The sequence below is a fragment of the Calypte anna genome, chromosome Z (genome assembly GCF_003957555.1).
Source record: "Calypte anna isolate BGI_N300 chromosome Z, bCalAnn1_v1.p, whole genome shotgun sequence".
NCBI classification, from domain to species: Eukaryota; Metazoa; Chordata; class Aves; order Apodiformes; family Trochilidae; genus Calypte; species Calypte anna.
The window spans coordinates 64319310-64339202 of record NC_044274.1 but is presented as its reverse complement, the minus strand read 5'-3'; the positions used below and the strand labels follow the sequence as shown (position 1 = coordinate 64339202).

At 42.1% G+C, this 19893-nt stretch overlaps 1 protein-coding gene across 5 annotated transcripts; it reads left to right on the top strand.

Annotated features, from left to right (window-relative positions):
* The first annotated feature begins 832 nt into the window (after positions 1 to 832).
* PTGR1 (prostaglandin reductase 1) lies at positions 833 to 17382 on the top strand. Of its 5 annotated transcripts, none has more exons than XM_030467680.1 (11): positions 833 to 914; positions 7575 to 7676; positions 8290 to 8427; positions 9553 to 9598; positions 10308 to 10367; positions 11571 to 11738; positions 12360 to 12477; positions 12759 to 12914; positions 14413 to 14518; positions 15646 to 15764; positions 16699 to 17382. In XM_030467680.1, exons 3-11 carry the CDS (start codon positions 8322 to 8324, stop codon positions 16807 to 16809), a joined length of 990 nt encoding a protein of 329 aa, XP_030323540.1. In that variant the 5' UTR covers positions 833 to 914; positions 7575 to 7676; positions 8290 to 8321; the 3' UTR covers positions 16810 to 17382. The 5 variants fall into 5 exon arrangements, with proteins under 5 accessions (XP_030323540.1, XP_008494030.1, XP_030323543.1 ...); XM_030467683.1 differs by having other exon boundaries at positions 899 to 918; XM_030467681.1 differs by lacking the exon at positions 833 to 914 and adding an exon at positions 1355 to 1437.
* The last annotated feature ends 2511 nt before the right edge of the window (positions 17383 to 19893 follow it).

The window sequence follows — 19893 nt, the reverse complement described above, 5'->3', positions numbered from 1 at the left end:
AAATATACTGCATTACTTACAAAAATGCAAAAGATTATGCATTTTTAAATAGAAAATTCCAAGTAAACCCCAGATGCAGGAAGCATCCCCACAGTAACCTGTACAACATTTTTACACCTTCACACGATGCTCATCGCGGCACCTGCATGAAGGAGACTGTGACAGAACCCTGGCTTCTCACAAAGCTGGGTTTTTTCTACCAACCAGCGAAGGAAAAAGAGGTCCGAATCTTTCAGAACCCTGCAGAGGGGAACGTTCCTTCACAGTCTGCAGGACTGTTACCTCCTCAGCCCCACCGCACCGGAACACTGAAGCTCAGGAAAAACAGCAGCCTCGGCTCTGAGGCGCCATCAGCACAGCCCCATATCTGCCCCTGACACGGCACTCCCCGTATTCTCGCTGAGGAGCCGCGGCTGCCCCACACAACCTCACGGGTGCCTGTGCCAAGTGAGCCCTCACCGGAGGCTGTAAGCCGAGCCCCTGGCTCCCCAGCGCTCTCCCCGTTCCCGCTCCCAGTACCTCAGCACCAGAGCCGCCGCCGGACACTCGACAAATGAATTTTGGCGCCGAAGCGGCGTCCGTTAGATAAAGCGCCCGATGGAGGCTACCCTTGCGCTGCCTGACCCATGCCGCCCATCTCCTACCTTCCTAGCGAGAGAGTGAAGGAATTAGATCGTCTGCTGATTTGTTTTCGGAGGAGGAGCAAGCACATCCGCAATGCAGATTCTCGGTCTGAGGCGGCGGTGGGCACCCTCAGGTCAGGCGAGTGCATCGACCAGCCCTGATCAGAAAGGCCCCCTCGAGTCTTTTGCAGGGTAAGACGGGCGGGGGTGGAAGCGGGAAGGAAGGGAAAATGGTGGCGGGGGGCGGGGCTGGTGCTGTGTGACGGCAGTGCCTGAGAGAGGAGAGACCGGGTGGGTGAGATGGCGCTGGGGCGTTAGTGTGGGGTTAGGTGGCGGAGCTTTCGCGTTTGAGTGCTAACTCCTGTTCACTGCGGGATGTGTCCTTATCCCGCCCTTAAATTTAATTAAAATTTAAAAAGCGGAGCTCAGTACTCTCAACTCCCACCACCCTTGGCCCCCGCCCCAAAAAAACCCAACCAAACCGAAACCAAAAAACAACCCAGAACACAAAAAAACAGAAAAAATCCACAAGTAAGTCTAGCGTCTGTGCCTGTTTAGCGGTGACTAGCGGTGTTTGCATTTGAGCAGAATAAAGAGAACCGGTTCAAGGTCTGCTAGTCACGGGAGGAGCTGCGGGTGTCCAGTGCTGCTGGGGTCGAAGTGGAAAAGCCAAACCACCTGGTCTGCCTTTACTCCTTGAAACTGGCGTAGTAACTGTAGACTCCGGGCCCAGGGGGTTCGAGTTGTTGGCTCTGGGTCCCTGGGGAGCGGCTGCGGGGCTGATGGTGCTGACCCGCCCGGGTTGGATCCTGAGGTTGTGTTAATCCTTTGAAATAATTCATATTGCCGGTCTAGGTTATAGATAACACGTTTTTTTTGTGTTAGCCCGTTTGAGGAGTTGCACTGGGGGCAGCTTGGCCTGAGGCATTACTGAGGCAGTGCTGCCACGTCCGTCATTAAAGACAATTTTTATTTGGCGAACAGAAAGTCTTTCCAGATTATGTGTGAATAGTTTGTGATTGGCAAAACCATCTGCCTTCTGTGGCAAAGGTGCCTGCGTGTTTCTTGCCTGACAGAGAGTTCCTGGTTAGTTTCTGTGGCTGCTTGGCCATGGCTGTAGGTGGCAGCTGACTGCTCTCTCTGGGGCTGAAATAATTTTGTCATTGTGTGGCTGAGGGAACTGGCAGCTCAGCAGCCAGTGCTGTAGGTAGTCCAGCTACTCTGCTTTTTCTTCCACTCTAGCTAAAGCCTGAAATAAGGAAGAACCATTTCTTATGTAGGAATCTTTCCACTATAATCAGGTACGGTCGCTGTTTCTATGTGACGTGAGGGAGAGGGATAATTTCACATTTTCTTAGTAGTTATGTACTAACTTTGACCTCATAGGCCCTAAAAGTTGTGTCCTTCATTTGGTGAACGGTAAAATGTGCTGTTTTAATTATAGTGTTTAATGTTAAGGAATAAAAGAAATAATGTTGCTGTTACCTAACGTGGAATTAGCATGTTGGATTTAATATAGCATGTGTTTTGAGGGAGGAAAAGATACTTTTAGCAGCTGCTTGTCTGGGAGAACTTTTGGTATTATTGTACCAACTTGTGCACCATACCAAATACATAGTAGGAACCTTTCTTAGTTCTGAAATCACACTCTATAAAGGTAAACATATAGTATAGGTTAACAGGTTTGTGAAATGAATGTTTTATGAATTAGGAAAGATTTTTATTTTTGTAATACATTTGGTAATACAGCACAAAACTAATTTATAATCAATTCAGGAAGGGGTTTTGGAACTCGCTAGTGTTCTCAGTAGAACCTCCAAGGACTGAAAGTGTGGTCAGAGAAGATACATAAGAGACAATGGTCTGTTTTGGTAAAGCAACAACTGTTTATTATTCATGGCATTAAGTTAAAGCTTTTTGGGTAGACAAATATTGTAAGGGTCCTTTTTTGGGGTTTGGTGTGGTTCTTTTGTAAATGGTGCTATGGAGCTGTTGATTTATGGTTCAGATGACATAATTGTTCTATTTTTTTGTCTCAGGACTCAGTTCTGATGAAAGAAATCAGGGTGTTTACATCCTGAATAAATCTCCTGTTAGAGTTTTCTGGTTCTTCAGGTATTTTGAAGAGTATCTGGTAAAAACCTGCACTAAATAATAACTAAAATCAACAGTATTACATAAATATAAAATTATGACTTTGCGTGTTACTAATATAGATTTAATTCTTAAGATTTCCATGGTCACAGTTGTTCATACCAAATAAGCCCTTGTTGTACTGAGAACTAGTTATGAATTAAGAGTCCTAATAATTGCTATTATGTGGTCATGGAATAATTTAGGTTAGTAGGGATTTTGGGAGGTCATGTAGTCTGTACCCATGGGCAGAGCCCACGCAGTTCACAGACATGTGAAGTTACATGATTTCAGGAAGGTAGATACCACAGTCTCTTCAGGCAATATTCCAATATCTGACCCCATTTTGTTTTAGTGGTGAAATCCCAAAATCTTCCATGTGTCATTGGGTACTGTCTTGGAAACTCCTGGAAATCATCATGCTGGTTTCCATTTTCTTGATACCATCTTACTAAGCAGCTATAAAAGGCACTAAATTCCTCTGTAGCTTTTGTTTCTGAAGACTAAACCAAGCTGTTTCTCCTAAGTTGTTCCTCATCTGTTACATTTTACAGTCTCTTCATCATTCTGGTGATCCTGCACTGGACTCAGTCAAGTATATCAGTGTCTTTCCTATAAAGGTGAGCTGAGAACTCAGCACAGGTTCTGTTCAGGTCCAAGTTCAGGGTGGTGTGGAAGGATTCTGTCCTTCCAGGCCATGACTGCCCAGGTGGGCTGGAGCTGAGACTTCCTTCTCATTGGAGAACCTGTTTGTGTGTGTTATGAGCTTTAACTCATTCATGGATGAATCTGCCCTGGTAGTATTAGGGAGATTCATGAGAACATCTCAGAAGGATTGCTGGTGCTTGAAAGTACATTTGTAACTTCCTTTCTGAGCACACAGGGCTGTTTTACTACACTAAGCTGCAAGAGAGGAATGCTTAACCTTTGCAGAGGGTTAATGAGATGAGAGGGAAAGAGCAATTAATGGAGAAGCTTATTAAGTCTTGAAGCTCTTGCAGTAACTTTACAGCATCTAGCCCTAGTCTGTGATTTTTTACCTTTTACACCTAAAACAAAATTGCTTGCTTCGTGTAGTTTTGGTTTTGGTTTTAAGTTCTGTTTTCTTGAAGTTTAAGTTTTTTCTGAGTTGTTTGCTTGTTTGTTTTTAAATTATTATTTTTTTTTTTAAATAGGAGTTTTCTTTGGCAGCTGTAAAATTAAATATTTCTTTCTATGGTGAAACAGAACATGGCATGTCCCTGCAAACGTGAGAAGCAAAACTGCTGCTGTTATGTCTCAACAGCTTGATGAGATTTTGCATTTCCAGACATTGCTGCATGTGCTTGGGCTGTATCAGCAGTTGAGAAAGGGAAAAGTAGAAAGAATGGTTGTGTCCCTCAGTAACCAGGGAATCCCTGCTTGTCCTTGAAGAAGTTTTGGCTTGGTTTGTCTGGACAGGTCACCTGCAGTGTCCTGTCTTCCTTTATATCTTTGGCTGTCTTCACATGCTTTCTTACCTGAGGTATTTTTTAAGATTTTTATTTTATGTGCAGGTTCTGAGAGCCGAAGGTCAGTGGGAGTCTTTCAGTTCGGGTCTTGGCTTCCCTATTCCACCCTCCCTGTGTGAGCTTGCTCTGCAAGGCTATTGAACTTCTGTTGCAATTACAGCCTTGTAACAAAGTACAGGATAGTAACAAAGTACAGTATTTTCACCAAGGGATGACCATTCCCATCCAATCTTTGACCTCCTTCCAGGGCCTGATAGTATTTCCCGGAGAAGTAAAGTTGCAGCTTTATTGTTTCATAATGCAGACTCATGCTTGCTCAGATACTTGCAGTATAGTGTCTGCTAAAGGTAAGGTGGGAGTGGTTTGTCTTTACCTTGGTTTTCACCACAGGAAAGAAAAAAAAAGCCTTAGAAAATATTGTGATAGCTGAACGAGTCAATTCTAATTAGTCTATTTTTACCAGCACTTGAAGTCACTTAAAATTTGAGGCCATATTCACTCCCAGGTAAATGGTAATCTTGTAGTGTATGAGGAATCCTGAGGTACCTTCTGATTATGACCATTTTGGCAGTTTCTACTGCCAACAAGTCCTTTCAGGTTTGTTTTTTAAAGTATTTAGAGAGTGCTTTATGCTGGTGCCTGGCAGATTGTTTTGAAATACTGCAGAGAAATAATGTAAATATGATTTGGAGGAAGGGACTAGGTGAGGTGATGATTTCCTGAACAAATTTGCTGTTGTGGTGGTCTGTGGTTTTTTTCGTAGCTCAGATATACAAACTAATTGTATCTGAGAAATACTCAGATCTGATACATTACTCATCTTTTATTTATACCCTTTTCTTCCAGTATATCTGGGAACTTAGCTGTTTCTGCTTCAGAATGAGAATAAAAAGGAAATAAGAATCACAGCCATATCTGCAAATTAATTGTGACTGGCAGCAAGATGAACAGTTAAGCTAACCCCAAATTTGAAATTAATTTACTTTTAACTTTCAGGCTTCTAAGATGACTTTGTCCTCAAGGTTTGGGCTAGGAAACTATACCATACAAGACATAAATATTAATTTGGACTACTTAAGGAAAGTAAACTGGTTTGACTCATGCTTCTTTGAGAGCTTTACTGCTCTTCTACTTTAATGGCAAGATTCCCAGATTGCAGGTATTACCATGAGCTCCTCAGCCTCTTGATTTTCTCAGGTATGTCTGTCTTCTCTTTTATTCTTGACCATCTTTTCCAGGTATCTACTGGATACCTGGTGCTAGTATCTACTAATGGATCCCAGTTTTCACCTCTTCCTTCTTCTCTTCCGTTTTCCCCTGAATTGTGGACCTGCTTTTCCCCTCTGACTTTGGGGACTGAGCTGTGATAAACTGCATGAAGGTGGTTTGCTTGCAGTTTGGAAAAAGGGAGGTTAATGTAAAATTTTATTCTTCAGAAACCTTGATGGGCTAGACCCAGGGACAAGAAGAGATTGAAGGACATCAGAATAAATGCTGACTTGGGCTTCAATTTCAGTAAAAGCTATGATGGTTCTTTTTTAAGAATGCCTGGTATAAATGCATGACCTTAATTTTTTCCTGGGACTCCCCAGTGATTATTTTTTTATAAGTCTTTTTTTCACCTTATGGACTGTCCTTTCTCAAGTGTTTATCATAGCTGCCTCTTTGCAATAATGATTATAATGGTCTGAATATGTCAGTTATTAATTGAAGTAAGTAAAATTTTAGAGAAAAAAAGCACATTTGGGGAAAAAATCATGTAAAGGAAAATAAAAAAGGCACAAAAATAAAAGTAGGACTCAGATGACAGTGAAACAGTAAGAACTAGACAAAAACAGATTGGAGAAAAACACAACCCAAGCAGTCAGCAGCCAGACTTGAGACAGGCCTGCAAGACATCTGCAAGGCAGATGAATGGGATGGGAAGGAGCACTCCCCACAGGTCCCTCAATTTACCTTGGTTACAGCCTTGAGCACTGAGTAGTTGAATTCACTGTATTAATGTACTATTAACATTAATGAGTTATTACCATATTCAAATACCCATCCATAAGCTGTAGGGACCCCTGCTAACAAAAAGCCCCTTACTCATTGAGCATAGGTAATGAAATAGTTGAGCATTGCCACCTCTAATGGAAGCCAGAACTCAGTTAACCAATCATGGGTGCAAATTATAGACTCACGCTAGAGATACAGTTCTTTTTTCACATGTTTGGCTATGAAAATATTAATTACACTTCTGGCAACTGAGCTCGTGCTGTGGAATACCACCCTGCTCCCTTTTCTGCACAGAACTGGAAATTAAAGCTAACATCTCATCATGGATTGGCTTGTTGCACACCAAGTGATGGGCCCGACAGGAATATCCCTGCTTCAACACAGAAAGCTTTGGAGTGCTGATGAGTTTATGGGTCTGGTGGCTTTTGCAGTTATCTAAATAATGGGGGAGCTTGCTCCATTCACCCTTGTCCCTGCTTGTGCGTCTTTAAAAAGTTATGTTAATTTTCCTGAGGTATCTGTTCCTAATCAGTGCTTTTGTCTGCAGGTATTTTGTAGATAAACATGCTGCTAGGTACTAGTCTCTGCACTTTCCACCCTTCATATTCTAGTTAAATATTTTCACAGGAAAAACAAAAAGCAGAAGGCAGCTAGTCTCTGGACAAATACTTCTCCCCTGTTATGTGCCTCATTGCAACACAGATGAGGCAAAAAGCCAACGCTTGCCACTGTTTGTTAAGGTTGCTCTGCAGTGCACAGATCTCCCAACATGCAGGGGCATAGCCATGCAAGCTCTGATCCTCTGGATCCCTTCTCTGGGAGTAGTGGGGGTGTGTGGATATGGATGTCCTTTGAGAGCCTGCAGGCATCTAAATGTATGAATATCCTCATAATGTATTACCTGGCAGTACCAGCGTACATATACATTATTTGATGTGTTAAATGGTGGATTGAACCATGAGTATAATATTAATTTTTAGTAATTTCAGTTACAGAACCCTTAGGATTTTTAGGGCTGAAGTGGTAAAATGTGATTTGAAGAAACTCCTGGTCTGGCAATAGTCTGGGCCTCCAGACTTAAGTATTTTACTGTTTCTAGGCCCATGAGTTTAATATATTTAGCTTGCAATATTGCAGAACATTGCTGTGGAGCTGGCTGGGAGCTGAATTGTGGCAGTTTGTCAGCATGACAGGTCTTACTAGGAGAAAGGTGACTCACGTTGGGTGTTCCCTGTGCCAGGTTTACTGAGGTTTTACTATTGCTTCTGGGAAAGTGGATTAAGGGCGGTACCTGCTCTGTCAATAAAAGCAGATGTCTTTCAACTTGCAGGAGGTGTGTGTGACTGAAGGAGTTCAGCTGCTGAGTCGCATGCAGAACATTTTTGACTGACCTTGTCATCAGAAGACAGAGTTTCACACCTGCCTGCTCTAAGTATAAATTTCTCTTTCCTTTGCCCTTATTGATGTGCTTGCTTATAGAAAGGAAAAAGGGGCTGTGAGGGTAAAATGAATGCAAGTCGTTTGTTTCCATATTGTGTGGAAATTGATGCTGACAATGTGCTCCAAGTTCCAACTTGGCAGCTGTAGAAATGTCTTTCAACATTTGGGCTGTCACAAAAAGAGGTTTTGCTTACCTTTTTATTTCTCACTTGCAGTTTGATTTAAGTTTATAAAAGTTTAGGTTCAGAACTCACCCCATGTAACTGGGGCAAAAGAAGAAGTTTAAGGAGTGAACATATTTTCTCCTTCCAGGACATTGTTTTTTTACCTCAAACAGGTAGATTTTTCCTCTTCTGTTTTTTTAGTGTGGGAAATGTGAATCTTGCTAGAGCTGGCTTTGCAGACTAGGACTTGCTGGCAGCAGGCAGGGAGCTTCATCTGGTTGCAGGAAGCTCTGAGTTTCTTAGAGGAGTCCTTAACACATTTTTTTAATCCAGCAATATTGCCCCTGGATGCCAACAGATGTCTTGTGTGATGGCACATTGTCAAGCTACTGTTCTACGTTGTGAAATTTTAACCAATACTACTGGGCTTCTCTTTGGCAGGCAATCTTTGGCCCTGCTGTTTCCTGCTCAGGATGGTGACTGCCAAGGTGTGGGTTCTGAAGAAGCATTTTGAGGGTTTCCCCAAAACCAGTGACTTTGAACTGAAACAGATAGAGCTGCCAAATCTAAAGGATGGAGGTAAGTGGAGTGCCACCTGTTTTTATTTTTTACAGAGATGTTCTGGTTGCTGACAAATGACTGCAGAACTTTGTTTCTGTGGCTTGGATTTTTGAAAATGGGTTGTCGTGTCTTGTGGCAAGACCCATTGTAATGTACCTTAACAGGGAAGGGTGATTTCTCAAGAACATCAAAGCTGATGGGCTTTGAGCATTTTTAGACATGCCCCCTCTTGATGATATGTTTTAGAAACAGTGGCTGAGCAGTTTTAACTCCGGCATGCAGTGGCTGCTGTGTGCCTTTCACAGTCACATGCTGCCTAATAACACATGGTGCCTGATTGCAAAAACGTTCCAGTGTGTTTCCAAATGAAGTTTACTGGAGAAATTGCTCAAGTAATATACCCTCAAGACTGAGAACTGCAAGGAAAGGGAGTTTGTTTAATTTAGAAATAAAGAATTGAACCGTGACACACAGCAATGAGATAACTAGCAAAACCCAAACATGTTTTATTGGTGAAAGGTTTTCATCTATATTTTGCAAAAACCTTTGGAAAAAACTGGAGAAGATGGTAGTCTCTGGAGGCTGAGATGAACAGCTAAAACTTCTGAGTGAATGAGAATTTAAATTAAAATGTGTTTAATTGTGTATATCACAATAACTAGTGGCCTTAGAGACAGAGATGCAGAACTGGATACCTAGAAAAGAAAGCCATTCCTTTCTGTTTAGTGCAGCAAAGTGGTGTTTGGCTGTGACCTGTACCAAGATTTCTTACCACCTTCTGCTGGTTGAATCCTGGAAAGGCATTTTATATAGGGGTTGAAAGTAAACCAGTTTTTTTGCTTAGGGGTTCTGGCCTCTTGAGCCATGTGTAGAGGGGAAGCAGATAAAGAAAAACAGGGATGAAAGGAAGCAAGCCTGCTAAGGACGCACTACAGAAAGTGGTTTGTAACAGCATAGTGATAATCCAGACAAAGCTAATGAATATAGTACTCAATGCTGCTAGTTTTTCCCTAAAGGATTACAGGATATGGGTTTTTTGCTGCCAGGAATTCTTGTTGTTTTTATTGGAAGTCTGACTTGTGGAAACTACAGTTTATTGTGCTGCTGCTGATGCCCAGGAATTTGCTTTGTCTTTTGTTACAGAGGTGCTGCTTGAATCAGTGTTTCTCAGTGTTGATCCTTACATGAGGTATATTTTTTTTTCTTCTTTTTAAATTGCTGGCTATGATTCCTCATTTGATCTCTGACTTAAACCTCAAAAGAACATGTACTGGGAGCACCCCCTGTTGCCTGAGTCCCAGATGCCTGTGTCTGCTTTTTATAAAATGGGTGTAAATTACAAAACTCCCAATGTGAAGCTGTGTCAGATTTAACAAGACATCAGGTTAATGATACTGAGTTGACTCCGCAATTCTTCCTTGTCATATCTCTTCCACTGGAATGCAATGGACTCAGATGAGACCACAGCCCTGTTGCAGTAGTGCTTCACTTACTTTAGCAAGCTTATACTTAAGGGTACATATTCTGAGTATGAAATGGCTAATATGCCCATTGTAATAGGTTCAAACACAGGGATATTGGGTAGTTCATAGAGGCCTGGTGGACCCTAGTGCCCAAGGTTCTTTGGAGTCTCTGATTTCTTGTAATGGCTGACCATGCTGGGAAGATTAATGCTTTTGTGTCCCCAAAACTCTATCCCAGTATTTGTTGAAGATGGGATACAAAAGTAGCTGGCTTTGGAAGACATCCAGTTATGTCATTACAATGACAAGCGCTTTGTGATCTGCTCAGCATCACTGCCTGTGCTCTCTTTTTATCAAATGATAGCAACTACTTCATAGCATATCAGGAACATCACTAAATTTACTTACAGTAAGTGATCTCTGCCTGTGTTACAGACCTTATAGTCGAAGGGACATGAAGGAAGGGGACATAATGATAGGCACACAGGTTGCCAGGTAAGATCTTCAGTTCTTTTTTTTTCCATACACATGGCAGATGTCAAAGGAATTTGCTGACATCTGTTACATCTGCAGCCTGCCTTACTTTTTCTTGACTTCACTGTATTCTGCAACTGTGTTCTTGTAATTGGTTGGAATGTGTTTTTTCCTCTAAGAACCTCTTCTGCTTTCTTGGGGGGTGTTCAGGTCTCTGATACAATTGATGTTAAGTTTCCAAAGGAAATTTTTACAAGCAGAGGTACAAAGTACTCCATCATTGTACTTGCCATGAGTGTCAACCCCACATTTTAAATCTGATGTGCTAGTAATTGCATGACTGAAACCACACATGCTGTCTGCTCCAGCTGAGAATACCTCAACATCACCTAAAGATACAGCTCTGGCCAGAGGGTTATCTAACCTTAAATATGTTCTTTCCCAACCTTGTGGTAATTTATCTACACAGATGTTTCCCTTTGTCAGCTTGTTTCTACTGTGCTGTCTCTAGGTTGCTGCCCCTTGACTCTTGTGTTTCTCTGCAGAAACACTGAGGGCTGGGATAAATTAACAACCAAGTCTGCTGAACAGAAGGCCAGAAAGCTGTTTACAATATTTCAGAGTTACTCTCCTAACCCTCCCCAATATAGTAATATAGTTTTCCCATTGTGCTAAAAAAGTTGAATTTTCACTTGGCACAGAAACAGTGCAAGTATGAACTTCTCCATTCTATTAGATACAGCTTTTGTATGTTTATTTTTTCACCCCAAGAGGTTCCATCTTGAGAATCATTAAATGAGGTGCAAGTTGTCTGAGAAGGGTATTGCATGTTACAGCCTATCTGTGACTTCTTGCTTTTCCACCCTTTAATCCTGGAAACTTCTTTCCTGCCTTCTAATTTGCAGAAGCTTGGTCTGAATTTATAGCAGACTGGTACTATTTATATTAAAAAAAAAAAAGCGGCATCCATATGGGAACATTTGATTTGTTGTGAGTAGGGCTGAGTCTAGAATAATCTTGCCCAGTATTCCCAGGGTGATGAGAGATTGTAGACATTTCAGGAAAGACAGCAGAGGCCTAAAGGATCAGCAGATACAGGATAAATATCCTGATGCAAAATATTTCTTTTCCCTGCATCACAGGATAACAGGAATAAAGGAGGGAAGAGCCAGTAATGATTTGTCTCTGACACAACACTATCTTTTTTCTTCTTCTTTTAAACAGGATTGTAGAAAGTAAGAATCCTGTTTTCAAGGAGGGAGTCTTTGTAGTGGCTAGAGGTGGCTGGAGAACTCATTTCATCTCTGATGGTAAAGACCTACAACTCCTTCCTTCTGGCTGGCCAGAATCACTCCCCAAGTCTCTGGCTCTTGGAACGATTGGCATGCCAGGGTGAGTTATGGGTGCAAAGACCCATTCCCTGGATTTTGCTGATCAGGGTGCTTCTGCCTATCTGCCTATCTGGTATGATCCTTTTTTCCTGTCTTTTTCTACCAATGTGTTGTCTACTTCTCTGGTAAAAAACGTGTGCTTCCAGATGCCCTTACTCTGTAGAGGGCCTCAAATTTGGCCCATCCTCTAGATCAGAGATTTGCCTTGGAGATCACGGTGCTTCTCCTTGAAGAGTTATAATAAGGTAGGAAGAGGATCTAGGAGGGTCTGGAAAGAATCCAGTTAAATCTGAATTAACCTAATTGGAAAGATTCAAACTTCACTGGCACCCAAACTAGTCTTCTTTAGCTCATTTTGCTCTTCTGCTATCACCATTTTTCTGGAATTGCCCCCAGAACAGCATATGACAGCTATCATGTCATATAGCAAAGCAGGGATCCTTTAAATTGCACTCCAGAAGACAGAGCTGCTGTGCTTCTGTATTCACTATTGCAGTGCCTTGGTCATCTTATGTTCTTTCCTTCTTTCTCTGAAGTTTGTATGGGAGATAAGGACTTGGTCTTGTTGACAGTGGGTGGCTTTAAAATGATTGCACTGAGCATTCTTTCTTTTCCTTCACAGCCTCACTGCCTACTTTGGTCTGCTGAAGGTCTGCAAGATAAAGCCAGGAGACACAGTTCTAGTTAATGCTGCAGCTGGTGCTGTGGGCTCAGTGGTGGGGCAGCTTGCTAAAATTGGGGTGAGTGGTTTAACTGCTCATATTTGCTCCTCAGAAGGCTCACCTGGGAGACAGGAGAGCAGGGCCACAGGAGGGCAGGCATCCCTGAAGACATGCTTACAGTAATGCCTCGAGGTGGGACAAGCTCCTGAAGGTGTAGCAAAGCTAGTTAATGTTTCCTAGAGGTCAGGAACTCAAATGCTGAGGACGGCCTGATTTCAAGGGTGAGCCCTTCCCCCATCACTCTCTGTCAGCATGTGTTGTGAAGGGAGGCTTAGAAATATTTTCTTCTTTTCTTGCAGGGTTGCAAAGTGGTTGGCTCTGCTGGCTCAGATGACAAGGTTGCCTATCTGAAAAAAATAAACTTTGATGAAGCCTTTAATTACAAAACTGTTCAGTCTCTGGATGAAGCACTGCGTAAAGCCTCTCCTGATGGCTATGACTGTTTCTTCGACAATGTGAGTTCAGGCTAGGGGCCTTGCCCTGACCAGACCTTAATTTCCTTAAACTACAGCAGAAACTTGGTATGGTATACTTCTTATTGAAGACTACACCACAAACCTAATACTGAGTTCCATCAAATAGAGGAATGATCTTTGCAAGAGCTTACTGCTTTCCTGTTACCTTCCCACACTTATTTCTGCAGCTCATAAGGGCAGTAGCAACGAGGACAAAGACCAAAAGACCAAGCTGTGTTGTTGGCAGTATATGTGAATGGAGAGAGAAAAGTTATCTTCAGTCTGGAACATATGGCACATTTTGGGGTGCTGGGAGTAACAGTGAACATTTAAACTGATACTGAACAGACTGTCATTCCTGGCCCCACCTTGTAGCCCATGCAGCTTTTTGCTGTTGCTGGAAGGAGAGTGAACATGGGCATCCTGATGTTACATGGTCCAGGTTGCAAGAACAACTTGTAAAATTGCTGGAATGGCCTGCAGAGGGTTTCTGACCTCTTCCAAGTACAGCTGAAGTTAACAGGAGCTGTGAACTGTTCCTGATAGGCTGTTTGATTGTGACTATCTTGTTTTGGAGGCTAAGAGAGTTTAACAGTATGGATGCAGTCAAACCCTGTCAAATCATCTTTAAACCAGAGAACCAGCTTTTAAAATTTGCTTGTAGAGCTAATTTATACATTATACCTGCTGACATAGAACCTATCACAGGGGTATTAGCTGACATACTGTCCTAAAATTCCCTGGCTAGCTGCCTGGTTTAAAGAGCATCCACCTTCACCCATTTAGCATCTCAGCAGTCTGTCTGATGATCCATAAGATGGCAGTGCTGTCATTCTGGGTGAAGTGCAGCACCCCTGGCAGTCGATGTGAACCTGTGGTGCCAGAGCAAAGTGCTTGCTCCTGTGGCAGGAGATCATAATTGCTTTGCCTTACCCTTCCATATTTCACGCCCTGTGCTGCTAAAATCTTAAATAGGTTTTGTGGTCAAGTCCATTCCCTCTCACAACTTTTGTGCAAAGCTTTTCTGAGCAGTAAGTCTTCTCACAGTTCTTGTCCATTAAAAGCTTCTGAGCATAGCACATCCCTATTTGTGAGAAGAGAATTATTAAGTAAAAACTTGACATCACTGTGATGTGAAGATGTAAAAGTGCAGACTGCTGTGGGGGAAAAGCTGAGGTGGGTTGTGCCTTTTAGTGACCCTAGATATGTCCCTGGGGAGAAGGGTTCTCGGGGCAAGTCTGGCCCAGTAGTTTCAAACCAAACTTTGTGAAACAAATACAGAATGAAAACTGATTCACTGTGTTAATAACTAATTTTTGGAAGAGTGAGGATCAAATCCTCATAGGTGTTGACTGAACGTAGGGGTTTCTGTAGCCACTAAATCTTCTCAGTAGTGGAGCTCAGTGTTTTCAAACATTCAGTGAACCTGCTGGTGTTTTGTCAGTCAAAGCCAGACACTGTGTTGTCTCTAACACTGCACATGCTTTGGTTCTTGTAGGTGGGTGGGGAATTTGCCACTGCTGCTATCAAGCAGATGAAGAAATATGGAAGGATTGCAATCTGTGGAGCCATCTCTCAGTACAATGAATCTCTGCCTCAGAAAGGTGTGGGACAGCATTCTTCTATTTCCTGTTTCGTGATGGTGGAGAGAAAGATCTAATGGGAGTCTCTGGAGATTTTACTTTTTTTTTTTTCTGTATGCCATTTGAGTGTATGTGTGTGTGTGTACATTTGGGGAACTGCTGCTCTGGGACAGCAGGAGTGTGACCACACTCTGTGTGTGTGTATGCACTGATCCTCCCTTGTGCACATTTGTATCAGCTGGAAAACAGATGATTAGAAATGAAGAAGAGACAGAACAATGTAAAACAGGATTCCCCAGGGCTCTAAGCAGGTGCAGCTCAGTAGAAGGCTGGTGTGGTGGCATGATGCCATTTACACACTACATACTTTAAAATAAGACAGTGGATTTTCCCTCAGGGTTTGAGAGATGGTGCAGCTTAGGGGTTGGTTTTTGTTCTGGTTTGGTTTTGTTGTTGTTTTGGGGTGGTTTTTTTGTTTGTTTGTTTGTTCATTTTTTTTTGTTGGGTTTTTTGTTTGGGTTTTTTGTTTTGTTTTGTTTGTTTGTTTCCCAAAATATTTCAGCTACTGGTGAAACTGCTGGGAAATGTGGCTGTGATGAATATTCAGTTTCAGTATTTTGCCTTCATTAAGTTTTCCAAATTTGCCTCCTAGAAGAAATGAGAGGCCAGAATTCTCTTTGGCAACGGACCAGCTTTGGACTCCCAGATCACTTTAAAAATGTGACACTGGAGAAACTATAACGTGTTTTAATGATGGAAAAAATTTTTTAATGTGTGTAACTTTTTTTTTTATTTGAGATTTAGTAAGAGCCAGCTTGGCAGGCTGTCAAGCTGACAAAACAGTCTTTCCAGAGAATTCAGCCTCTCAGATGAAGTTGAGGGCACTTCTGAATGTGTTTTCTGAAGTGTTGGGTGTTAAGCAACACAGCTCTACAGATCAGGCCTTTGTTTCCCTGAGTGACTGAGTATTCATGCATCCTTGATCTTTTGCACTGGAAATTCCGTTTGGAAAAAATAGCAATTGCTTCTGAATGGCACAAAGGGATTCAGTGGTCTCTTTACTGTCTTAAAAGCTCTCTTTATTCATTGAGTCTTATTTCAAATGAAACTGATACTGCAAGTGGTTTGTTGGTTCCTTTTTCTTGCAGGGCCTTATGTTCAGGTTCCAATGCTCTTCAAAGAGCTTCAAATGGAAGGGTTTATTGTGACCCGCTGGGACAGTCACCGGGAGGAAGGTCTGAAGGCACTGCTAAAATGGGTTGTGGAGGTAAGGAAAGAAGAAGTTTTCTGTAGGGTGTACTCACACCCTTCTTTGCAAGGGGTCTCTTGTCATAGCTGTTGAGGTGAGGGCCAAACATGATACTTATCTTCTTCCTGGCTTGATTTTTGAGCCTTCTGGGGACACTCAAACTGTAGTGAATGTGCCTGACCCCTTCTGTTTTGTTGACACATGGTATTACTTAGATGTATTCCAGAATACCTGTGGGATTTAAAAAAGGATGCTTCCAAAGTAATTCAAAATATTTCCCTGGAAATGAAGGGTTTCATATTTAGAGTAATTCCTCTATTTCTCATTCAGAAGTTTTCTTCCATTTGTAGTATATGCAAGGATTTTCACTGTAGTAGTGTGCTTAAATTACTGCCAAGAATGGGTTGGTTTATGGAATTATAAATTTAGCTTGTAGAGAGACTTAATAGGGAAATTGTTAAATTTTATTTTTCTAAATGGAAGCTAAGTTTAACACTTGGTTCAAGACTGTGAAAAGCTGTGACTGTGAACACTGTATACTAAGAGGCTCTACCTTTTGCAAACGTGACAATTTGAGATGGCTCAGCTTTTGATCACTTGGATTTGCAATTCCATATTTCCCTATGGGTAGAGAGAGGCCTGGCTTTGGGGAAGTAATCCCCTAGCTGTCTGTTGCTTGGGGACCAAGCAGTACTAAATCTGTCCTTGTGTTTTTATAGCAGTGACTTTTGCTTCTTGTTGTGACTCCAAGCAGAAGGTCTTTTAACAAAGCCAGATCCTCACAACAACCTACCTCATTTTACAAAGTTACCCTGCTATGTGCCATCTTACATGTTTCAGGTAAAACGTAGAAGCTGGAGAAAATTTGGTTGCAGTTTAGTCTCACAGAGATGGTAAAAAATAGGTAGCTGGTGAATAAAAACTCAGTAATTCCCTTTCTTATTTTTGACAGGGGAAAGTGAAGTACTGTGAACACGTCACTGAAGGATTTATGAACATGCCAATGGCTTTCATTGGAATGTTAAAGGGAGAAAATATTGGAAAAGCTGTTGTAAAAGTGTGAAGGGCACATATTCCTGGGAGACTGGCATAGGAGAATGTGATTTTTTTTTTAAAGTATTTTTATCTTGTTAACTGAAAGGTATGATTCAGCCTTTTTTGCTGGACAGTTGATGATGATAACTTCTGCTAATAACTGGGCTTATAATTGTAAATTCATGGCAATCACTTTGCTGTTGAAGAACCTGACAGTTGTTTCCCAAAGCTACACAGAATGAGTGCCTTTAAAATGCTGAACTTTGTCAGCATTTTAATTTAGAAAATTTAGAAATTTTGAACAGACTTAACAGTAGCCTTAACAGTAACCTTTCTGAGAATTGGCTGGTGGAAAGCAAAAGCAATTCCAAAATCTTTGCCAGCTGTTGGCAAAGCTGAGGACTAATGTTTACTCATTGCTTTGGCCCAGAACCCAAGAGGTATTTTTTTTAACCAGTATTAAGGAGCAACAAACAGACTAACAACACTTGGGTGTTACCAGTTTCCTCACTGACTGGCTTTTTTTCTTTTACTCTCATGAGGAAATACAAATATGTCAGCTGTTCTGAAATAATAGACAAAATAAAACCATTAGTGAATATTTTGCTTGTGTTTTAGTTCTGTTTGTGGATTGCCCTTGACTTCCTTGCAGTTGACACAATCACTAAAACATGGCAAGCACTTATATATCCCAAGACCAGTATAGGTGATATAGATAGGTCACCTATTTCCTTGTGTAATTTGGCCACTGGTGTGCAAGCTCTAAAGCTGAACTTGCCAAGGTGTTCGCCCTGGCTCTCCTGGGAGATTAGATCAATACATTGGCCCTGCCTGTGTTAAATTGATGTCCAAGACCCACATGGTTCCGAGTGAAGGAGGCACACAGATGAGTTAGTAACAATGAGTATCTTTAGAAGCCAAAAGAAGAACCTGTTACTACAGGATACAGACAAGTATTGAAGGTGATGGTGATGCACCTTCAGCCACTGTGGAGGATGACTTGGTTAATTTTTAGTTTTCATTATTGATCTGAGCCATCCAAAGTGGTCTTAATGGCTTTGCAATGCCAGGGTTGGATGTTCTGTCTATCAACAAGAAGAGATCACTTACCTAAGATGCAAATCAACTGATGCTTTATGAATGGACTAAGCACAACACATGTTCTGAGATACAGGCTGACTGTATTTCCCACTGAGGATATAATGCACATCGGCACAAGTAGGAGAGAGGTGCTGATTGCTTTAAAGGGTGTTTACCAGATTAGGTTACCTCCAGTGCTGTGGTTTTCAGGTGGCATCTGAGAAAGGTCTGTATCTCCTGCACAGCATGGTACATGGTAAATCAGAAAAAGGAGTATGTTGTCAGTAGGCTGTAGCATGGGGTAGCAGTCTACTGGGTTTTTTGGCACTTTTTTATTGAGAAATTTTCAGAGGGCTTGCAAGTCCTAAAACACTGAATTAAGCCCAGTGAATTCATGATCTCTTGTTTCAAGTGAAGGTAAGTTGTGGCTAGGGAATGAATTAAAAATAGCCAAATGGTGTTCCTGTCCCTTGGTCAGCGTAGCAGAAATATTTGTCTGTCAGAATAATCCTGGCTCAGCTGCTTTCTTTTAAAGTTCTGACCTATACATTTCCCTTGATATCTGTGTAAAGATTTCATGCTTCGTGAACTGCTGGTGATTTTTCAAGGCTGTTTTACTTCAAAAATGTAATTTTTTTTTTTTAAATCAAGAGCAAACACCTGTGCCCCCTCCTGAACCTCTGAACTTCACTGAGAACTGTAGCGATTTCCGCATGAAAAACTGACTGGGAACTGTGAAGAAGTGGCAGTAATATCCCTCACTGTCCAGCACTGGAGGTCTTGTGATAGTTTCTTACTGTGAACAAACTTTGTTGTCCTCAGAGTTCTAAAGCTATGGAGAGAAACCTGATTTTTTCCACAAGTGCTGATGAAAGAAAAAGGGAGTATTAAAACCAGATTTATTTTCCTTGGCAGTTGTGTGCATGAGTGTGTCAGTGGTGAAAGGTGGTATGAAGGTCATAAAACCTAATTTCTGCTCTCTAGTGAAGCAAACTAACCCAATGAGTAATCAGTCAGTGTAATGAAGTTGCTGAGACAAGCCCTTTCTTCAGTGCAGGATTATGTGTGCTTTTAGGCAGAGCCTTGGTAGTGCACCTCAGGCAGTCCGGCCTGTCCTACAGCCACTTGCACAATGCCTGTGAGCAGCAAGTGCAAGTTGTCATCAACCTGGCTGACATTAGCACTCTGCAGCTGATCTCAAAATCCTTCTGGGAAAGTTCAAGCTCCTGGTGGCCCTGCTGGGGCTGTCAGAAGGTGTGAAAGGGCTTGACTTGGGCTAGGTCCTCTTTGGCACTGCAGCACTCCTCAGCTGCATGCATCTGTAGAGGTGAAAAGGGTGTCAGCTCTGTCCAGGGTGCAGTGCCCACTCTCAATGGTCCTGCAGCTGGGGCTGTGCTGATGGTCATCTCTGGTCTTACTGTGATGCTTTTCTCCAGTCCACATAGATGTGCCTTTGCAAGTAGACTTGAGAGTGGGATTTCTGAGATTAAAAAGGGAAGGAGATAAAAACAGATGCAAAGAAAGGTGAAAAAAACCCAGAAATGACTGCTTCCTTGAGGAGATATCATGGACTGCCTCAAGACCTAATCCTGGTCTAAAACTTCTGTGAATGCAGTTGGAGCCAATGCCTGGCTCCTCTGCCTCCCTAGAGTTCACCACATCCGCTCCAACCCAGATGCTCCAGCTCCTGAGGGTTTGGCAGCTGGTGCCACATATTCCAGTAGGAACCCACACCCCATTCTTTCTCCTCCAGTCCATTACCTAGAGTACTACCTTCAGCTCAGTGCTGCCAAGAGGTAAAAAGCACAAGGCATTCCTCGAGCCAGCTTGTGTGTGTATAACCGTGAGCAGTCACTGCCACCTTGTGGAAAATGCGTGTCACATTTGCATTTGTCTTTGACAGCTGTAGGCAGAAATGTTTCACTCAGCTCTCTTGCATTCTTCACCTTCTGTTTACTGACCTATACCATCTCAGCTCTTCCTCTCCAGAGCAGGAAAAATTGTATTTCATTTTGGATGTGCTTGGACATCA